The sequence below is a fragment of the Dendrobium catenatum genome, unplaced genomic scaffold (genome assembly GCF_001605985.2).
Source record: "Dendrobium catenatum unplaced genomic scaffold, ASM160598v2 fragScaff_scaffold_1061, whole genome shotgun sequence".
Taxonomy (NCBI): Eukaryota; Viridiplantae; Streptophyta; class Magnoliopsida; order Asparagales; family Orchidaceae; genus Dendrobium; species Dendrobium catenatum.
In genome coordinates this window covers 2,875,879-2,883,891 of record NW_021319523.1, presented here as the reverse complement: position 1 = coordinate 2,883,891, position 8,013 = coordinate 2,875,879, and the positions used below count along the sequence as shown (strand labels likewise).

The window sequence follows — 8,013 nt, the reverse complement described above, 5'->3', positions numbered from 1 at the left end:
TCGGGTCGACCCGAAACCGAGGCAGGTCGGTTTCGGGTTTCGAAAACCGACCCGTTTATAAAACCGGGTCGGGTTGACCCGAACCCGAATAAATCAGGGTCACTTACGGGTCGGGTCGGGTTCTACCCGTAACCCGAAATTGACAGGTCTAGCTCCCGCCATTAGAGAGCATTCCCTCCAAGGCCCATCTCGCCAACGCCAAAACTCCTCCGCTCACGGCCCGACCTGCTCTAGCTCAAGAAGGACTGATGCAGACGACGTCCCAAAAATGAGCCCTCTCGCCAACGCCAAAACTCCTCCGCTCCCGCCTGACCTGTTGCTCAGCTCCCGTGATACCAGCTCTGCGAAGCAATACCACTCTGTCTCCGCCAATTATATTTCCGCCTTCAGATCTACCGACTGCTTTTTCTCACTCCAGTTCAATGTTGCTCTCGTACCCACGGATCGAGCAGAACCACAGCTCGACGTCGATTTCAACTCCACCGTCGATTCCAAGGAGTACAATCAGTCTGACGTTGTGCAAGAATTGGACAGCAGCTTTGCTGAAGAAAACTCCAATTCAAACACTCAGCACCCCGACACGTTTGTTCCTGAGGCCGAAGATTATTCAGACATTCATGTCGTTTCCGCCCAGGTGTGTATCTGCTCAACACAGCCACTTGATCTTGGAGAAGCCACAGCAATGGCGGAAACATCACACAAGGAAGACAAAGCTTCGGCATCCAATGGAAGAAAGAAGAGGCGTCGAGCCAAGAGTTTAAAAAATAAAGAGGTGGAGAACTAGAGAATGACCCACATTGCCGTTGAACGCAGCCGGCGGAGGCAAATGAGCGAGTACCTTACTCTGCTTCGCTCTCTCATACCTCCCTCTTACGCACAAAGGGGCGACCAAACCTCCATCGTTGGCGGCGCCATGTGAAAGAGCTTAAGCAGCTTCTTCAATTTCTTGAGGTTCGTAAACAAATCAATTTCAGCTTCAGAAACCAACCAATCGCTCAAGGCGTCGATGCATTAGAGCGAGATGCTCCAAGCTTGTCAAAGTTGGGATTAAACTCCACCGCAGAGCTGCACCCAAAGACTGGACCAGGCGGGGAGTTGAAACCTGCTGCAATGCCTCCGACTAGTGTGATGACTAGGTGGGAGATTGAGATGCCAGCCATCATTGCCCGATCTATATCGATACTCTCTGATGCAGGGCGTGGACAATATAGTGTTGTTTTCATGTCCGGAAGCGGAAGCTCCATCAAAGGCATTAGCTCGCCATACCCGCCTCAATGTGTTAATGATGAAGATGAACACAATGATATTTTCATATCAGAGGCTTCCTTTCTCACGGTATGTCATGATCTTCTTGCCTTTAGCATTCCTGAAATAAATATAAATGATGTGGAAGTGTATGACAATGCTACTGGATTTGGTACTCGGAGTATTTTTACTACAGGTGTGAAAATTTCTGGTCTGAATTTGATCGACAAAGCCAATCTAATGCAATGCCCCCAAGTTGTTCGACGTAATGTCAATGAAGGGTTTGACACCAAATTTGTTGGGCTTGGTGATAAGTCTGTTGGTACTTCAATTATTGTAATGATACAAGCCAACATAGCAAAGGAAAATGCAGAAGATGATGGAACACGAAATACATTGATTAACATGCTTTTTGGAGGCCTGAAAGAGTGGCCTGGAAATCCTATCATGTTCTCAAGATATGACACAAGTATAAGTGAGATCACGCCGGATCAAACTACGGAGGAAGGAAGACATGCTAGTAATTTCTTCTTTGCTGTCTGCTTGCAATACTATGGTGCCTTTGGTTGTGGATACACCAGACCCAGCGCAGAAGTTGATAGATTATCAAGGAAAATCCCTTGATGAACTGACGTTGGGCTATGCAGGCAGTTTATTAAAAGTAGTTGGAATAAATATTGAGAACAAAATTTTCTACCCAGGAGGATTATTATCTCCCTTCCGACAACGCGTCTCGACGGAGTCGAGCCCTTTTTGACGCAAGGGGAGAATGATGCAGAGCATCTTAACTAAATTGTTCCTTAGGCATATTTTAATTAGTTTGTTATGTGCTTCTTACAAGTATCTTCTAGAGTATTCTATTTAGCTTATATAAGCAAGTTTTGTAGTAGGAAAAGGCATTGAAGAATATTAAGACATTTTAAAGCTTTGTTTCTCTTCTTCCCTGGATTGGGATCGAAATCCTTCTTGCAGGTCGATTCTTCCGACGATCCACTACATCAACACTCATAAGGAAATTCTTACTTTCATAGAGGACACACGTTGCATGCCATAAATTTCTACCTAGCTCCCTTCAATTAGGAAATGGATGTAAATACTGTCAACCTCATTGTTATTCCTATTGGCAACAAAGCTAATATTTAATTGGGTAATTCTCTTACAACTCCTTTCTCTAGAATTGACACAAGTTTATTAGTTATAAACCTGTTGCAAAGGTACGAATCTACTGATGAATTTGTAAACTGCATGTATACTTGCAGTCAAATGTATCTATCCTTGTACTGTATGATTAGATTCTATTATTACTTTCTATTGAATACCCATGGAATATCTCGGTTTAAATGTTTTGTTTGTGCTACAAAATCATTCTACTGAGCTATATTTTGTATACTTTCATCCCTTTTTTTATCCTATATTTCAGGAAAAATAGATTGCTAACATTTGGCTAGTGCAGCATAAACTTATGTAACATTCAGGTTTTTGTCTTCTAAAATTGCTCATGCATCCATTTAGCTGCCGGGTAATTAGGTAGTAACTAGACTCAACTCAACCCAAAACCCAAATTTGCCGGGTAATCCCCAATCCTAGTAAAAATCTGGCTGGTTTTGGGATCATCAATGGTAACCTGACTCGATTTTTACCAGTACTGAAATTTTCGCATGCACTCCTAATAGCTGACATAGGACTCCTAGCTATAGTAGTTTTGGCTGAAAAATAAATTTGTGCATTTATCACCTTATTCTTTTGTCGTCTAGATAAAACATTCTCAAAGCCTTCCAAATTTATAGAAAGATTATCTGCATTTGATTTCCTTTAAGTAGTCTTAATGTGTATTTCAAGAACATTAGCAGCAGTTGCAGACGTGTAAGATGGATCTAAACTTTCATCACCATTGAAATCATTTCCAGCCATAGCCTTCAAAGTTATACCAAACTCATCAACTTAGTTGTACAATTATTGAGTAACAACTAATATTAACCCCACCATCAAAGACTTATTGACAAACATCATGTTGTAGTTCTCATGGCAAGGAGATATTCCATAAGATGTGTCAGAACTATCATACAGACACTCCTTTACTAACAATGATCTGAATTGAAGAAGTTCTATCAATATTAGTTTTATTTGATAATGATACCTCTACATTTAGGGGCTGTTTGGTAGCAGGATTTAGGCTGGATTTGAGGAGGATTTGAGCGAAATCCAGCCAAACGGTCTGAAATGCAAAACCAAATCTCACGGCAAATGAAAGCCGTCGTAAACGGAAAATTCCGCCTTTTCGTGCTAAATCCCGGATTTATGAAATCATGTTTTTTGCCGGATTTACGAATTCTGATGGCTTGAGAGGAAGAGTCCGCTCTTTAAATCCATTATATAGCCAAACAGTCACACGGGATTTAATTGTATTTATCATGAATGTTACCAAACAGTTTTTAGGATTCATGCCCCTCGGGATTTCCGAAATCCAGATTTAGCGGATTTACGAAATCCTGCTTAAATCAAATACTGGGTGCTACAAGACAGCCCCTTAAAGTGTTGGTTGAATCCCATGCCTCGATAGTATTACAGGCAAGGTCCAGAGGAACATTTGGAATCCTTGCAGGTGATAGCATTATTAGCATCTTTACATATGATTAATCTGTGCAGAGTTACGATGGTAGCATTGTTAACATCCTGAGAATTATTCATGACTTCTTGATTAAACTAAACGTCCCTCTCCACAATATCATTATCCACACCTTACTTGTTAAGACCTAAACTACGTATTGTTTTCTTAACAGAGGATGAAGAACAAAGCGAGGGATCCTCATGACCATGAGTTTTTCAATGAGAGCAACACGTTCAAAACCTAGCTTCTGCCTTATCTGCCACTTCCCATTTCACACCTCCATATCAAATTTAACAATAACATCCAAATTAACTAGAACTCTATGTTAGATGGATGAGATAAAGAAGCTGAAGCTGCATCTGCTTTAAGAGGCTTATCACATATGGAACCCAATTATTAAAGTATACCATGATTAATCAAAGTACTGTTTAAAGAGAGGGAAAGTGTTCCAAACAGGTGAATAGAGTATGGCCTGATTAATCAAATGAACCCTTAGGAGAGGTAAAGAGATCCAAAAAAGCGTTATTGGTGATTCAGCTTGCAAAGTCTGGAGTTTACTTCAACAGCCTCATAGAAAACTAAAAACATAACAAGAACATATATTAAAAGGTCTTGTGTAAGTGGATGTATGATGCAAGCATTTGAGGCCCAGTGAGTGCTCATTAGTCTGCCAAGCTTTCAACGGTTCAGACTACATCTGAACCAAGTTGATGGAACCTACCATGATGAACCAATGGCTAAATTATGAGGGCACAACGAAAGGCAAACTCTCAAAAGGGTGAAAACCTAATTCTTGATCTCACCATCGGCCTACTTGCAGCTATTGATTAGTACCTAAGAATGATCCTTGTTCCTCATCCTCTTGTGTTTCAGTTTCATGTTGTACTATTGTTTTTTTTATACGTTTGAAAGAAGCATTTATTCTTAAGTTGGTTGAAATATAATGTTATAAAAATATTTGTTTTTTGCTTACTGAAGTTTTCTAATTTCAGGTATATGAAATCAAATTGGGGCATTGGGCCATTTTTTAGCATTTGAGCTTAGCAACTGCAAAATTTCAGTTGCAACAATGATCATTTCTAAATCTAGAGATGTTTGTCTTCCAATAATGAATTTGATCAGAACAAAAGGGTTTTCCATATTACAACAATTACATATGGAGGAAAGGCTGCTTCGGGCATCTTCAGATAATTGGTGTATCATTAATAATGGAACAAACCAACCTAATATTGTCATGGGCATATCCGGGTAACTCAAAATTCCATGCTCTACACTCTTGTTGATTGCAGCTCAATCTATCTAAAATACATCTCAGCTTTTGCAACATCATGATAGGTGCATTCATTGCTAATATTAAGTTTTTAACCTAAACAACCTAAACAAATTCATTCACTTTGATTATCATTTGACAAATATAACGACAAGTGGCCCATCAAATTCACTTGAAGGTTACAATCAATCAATTTTTAGCTTACGTAGTTCTCAGAATGAGCCAGGCCTGGTTTGGATTGAGCTCAAATTTGTCAATTAGTTTAAGGGTAAAGAATTTAACTCAGTTCAAACTTGATCACGGGTAGATTTTTGCTTGATGATATCCGATTGTAACACTGGATCATGCCTAAAATAGATTTAAATTAGTTCAAGGCCTTTAAACTACCTATTCCTGGGTTGTGTCAAATCAGCTTCAATCTAAAGTTGAGTTCGGGTACAATCTAGATGAGATTGGATTGTTATGGCCCCAGTTGTAATATTTTTAAGAGATTTTCTTTCAATGACCAACTAGAAAATCTTATAAACTTGCATCTGTTTAAAACCAGGAAGCCTGAAGAGCTTATTGAAGTAGAGTTGGTGCTTCAAGATCAGGTTCCTGTGATTCGAAGGTTCACTGGAGGAGGCACAGTAATCGTTGATGACAGGACTATTTTTGTCACTTTTATTTGTAATAAAAATGCTATTCCTGGGCTACAGCCATATCCTCGTCCGATTATGTCTTGGACAGGGCAATTGTATAAAAATGCCTTTGAAGCTTATGGTAATTTCCAGCTTTGTGAAAATGGTGAGTTAGCTTCCAAAGATGGGCATTCGTATTATTCTGCTATTTGCAGGTTTAGCTATTCTTAATTATTATTAGTTCTCAACCCAGGTATTTTCCAGTGTCAATGGTATACATAGATTATGGTTCATCATTTATGTATATTTCATGAATGTTTGTCATGTATGCCTGCTTATTATGAATTATTTGTCCATTGTGATTGCTTGTTAAAAATTCAAAAGTTTATTTATTTTAAAAACTAAATTAATGGCGAGTTATTCTCCAGTTAACATGATGATCAAAGGATTATGTTTTAATTTTTTTTGACACATTCATAATAGTTAGATAATCAGATCTGGTTGCAAGTTTTGAAGCTACTAAAATGATGTTTTTGTTTTTAATTTGAATATAAATGTGCTATACTTATTAGCTTTAGTTGCCTTATCCCATTTATTTGGGGTCAGTATTATTAGTCCTCATTCTTCATTTGTTCTTGTAGAATGTTCTATGCCAATCACAGAAATTTCGCTCACTGCTTTCCTTAGACATGCATTTCACCTGTTTAGATCATGCATTCAGGCTTCATTTGGGACGACTTTCTTATTGCTTCTTTTAAGAAGCAGCTTTTTAGTATAAAATTTTTAATTTTTATACTAAAAAACTACTTAAAAGAAGCAGTAAGAAATCCGTCCTAAACGAAACCTCATTCTTCATGAATTCGGTTGGAATACCGAGCACACTGCTTTGCTCTCTATACTTAATTTTATGCCACTCTAAGAATTTTCAGTACACCAATATCCTTAAAACATGCATTTCACCTATTTAGATTATGCATTCGGTCTCCGCAAATTCGGTGGGAATGCTCAATCTATAACTAAAAATCGCTGGATCCACCACACATCTTTTTTATGGGATTATGATGCCAAGAGCATGGAGTACCTGAGATTACCCAAGCGAGCTCCAGAATATAGATTGGTATGATCTATTCTGATTTTGAGATATTGTGAACATAATAAATCTTGTTTTTTTTTTTTTCTACTTTCTGAAGCTATTGCAGTTTCTTTTCCTACAATCGGTTCTCTTGTTAAGCGTCATTTGATCTTCTTGCTTCTTCTTCTTTTTTTATTTAATTTTTTTGAAATGTTTACTAATACTGACTACCGTATTCGTTAGGCAAGAAATCATTCTGAATTTTTGTGCCGAATGAAGGATTATCTGACATCAAGATCAACTTTTATTGAAAGAACGATTTCTTCTCTTGAAGATCATTTCTCAGTTAGAATCACAGAATTCGATTGCGTCATTGATGCTAGTGAATCATCACAAGTCCTTACAACCAAATTGTTAACAAACCAAGAGCTGGAGAAGGCATACTCGACCCAGCACCAGAGCTTCCAAAAGTAGCGCAGCTGAGGTAAGTATATTTTTTTGTTCAAGTAAAATTTCCTACTGTCTTAGAATAATGTCTTGATTAAATTCTTTTGTACTAATTTATTGTATGATCTTTGTTTAAAATATTCATATACTGATAAGCATCTAAATCATTTATAATCATTAATCTTTTCTGAATTTGAAGATTTTATTGTCAGATGAATTATGTTTGCTGCATCTATCATTGCTTTATACTGAGGCTTTTAAAAGCCTTTCAGTAAATTGATTTTATATTTTTTTTAGTGGAATTTCATAACGGCTTAAAAATATAATTGTTTTGTTTGATGAAGAACAAATTCAAAATATAATCTTGATGAATTTAAAACAAACCGTTTATTTCATTTTTACTATATTCCAAAACCAGTCCGCTTTGGCCGATTTTTTGAATAGATCACAAGTTGTTGTTGCCGGCCACCACCACCACCAAAAGCCATGCTGTTAATAACAGCCATTACTGCCCTGGCTGCCGCCCACCGCCGCCACTCCACATTCGTCTGTTGTTGTACCCTATAGCTATTACCGGTGACCATTATTTTAATTATACTTTTTGTAATAAGAAGCTTAATAAAAAAGTCGTTCCAAATGAAACTTTAGTTTGCTAAGTTGTGCTGATAAGGCTTGTTTTGGCTAGCTATGAAAAAACTTGATAGGAGGGCTAATTAGTTGACTTGATGAGACTCATTTATTTTTTAAACGA

At 37.8% G+C, this 8,013-nt stretch overlaps 1 protein-coding gene across 5 annotated transcripts in view; it reads left to right on the top strand.

The window, feature by feature from the left end:
* The window catches only part of LOC110098509 (putative lipoate-protein ligase A), a 17,042-nt gene extending 9,603 nt beyond the window's left edge, over window positions 1-7,439 (top strand). For 4 of the 5 annotated variants that reach the window (XM_020825363.2, XM_028698296.1, XM_020825364.2 and 1 more), the window contains 4 exons: window positions 4,846-5,101; window positions 5,671-5,909; window positions 6,712-6,860; window positions 7,059-7,439. In XM_020825363.2, coding sequence (XP_020681022.1) covers window positions 4,923-5,101; window positions 5,671-5,909; window positions 6,712-6,860; window positions 7,059-7,289 — 798 coding nt within the window. In that variant the 5' untranslated portion in view covers window positions 4,846-4,922 and the 3' untranslated portion in view covers window positions 7,290-7,439. Of the gene's footprint in view, window positions 1-2,217; window positions 2,393-4,845; window positions 5,102-5,670; window positions 5,910-6,711; window positions 6,861-7,058 lie in introns of all 5 variants that reach the window. The other variant, XM_028698295.1, reaches the window with a different exon arrangement.
* The last annotated feature ends 574 nt before the right edge of the window (window positions 7,440-8,013 follow it).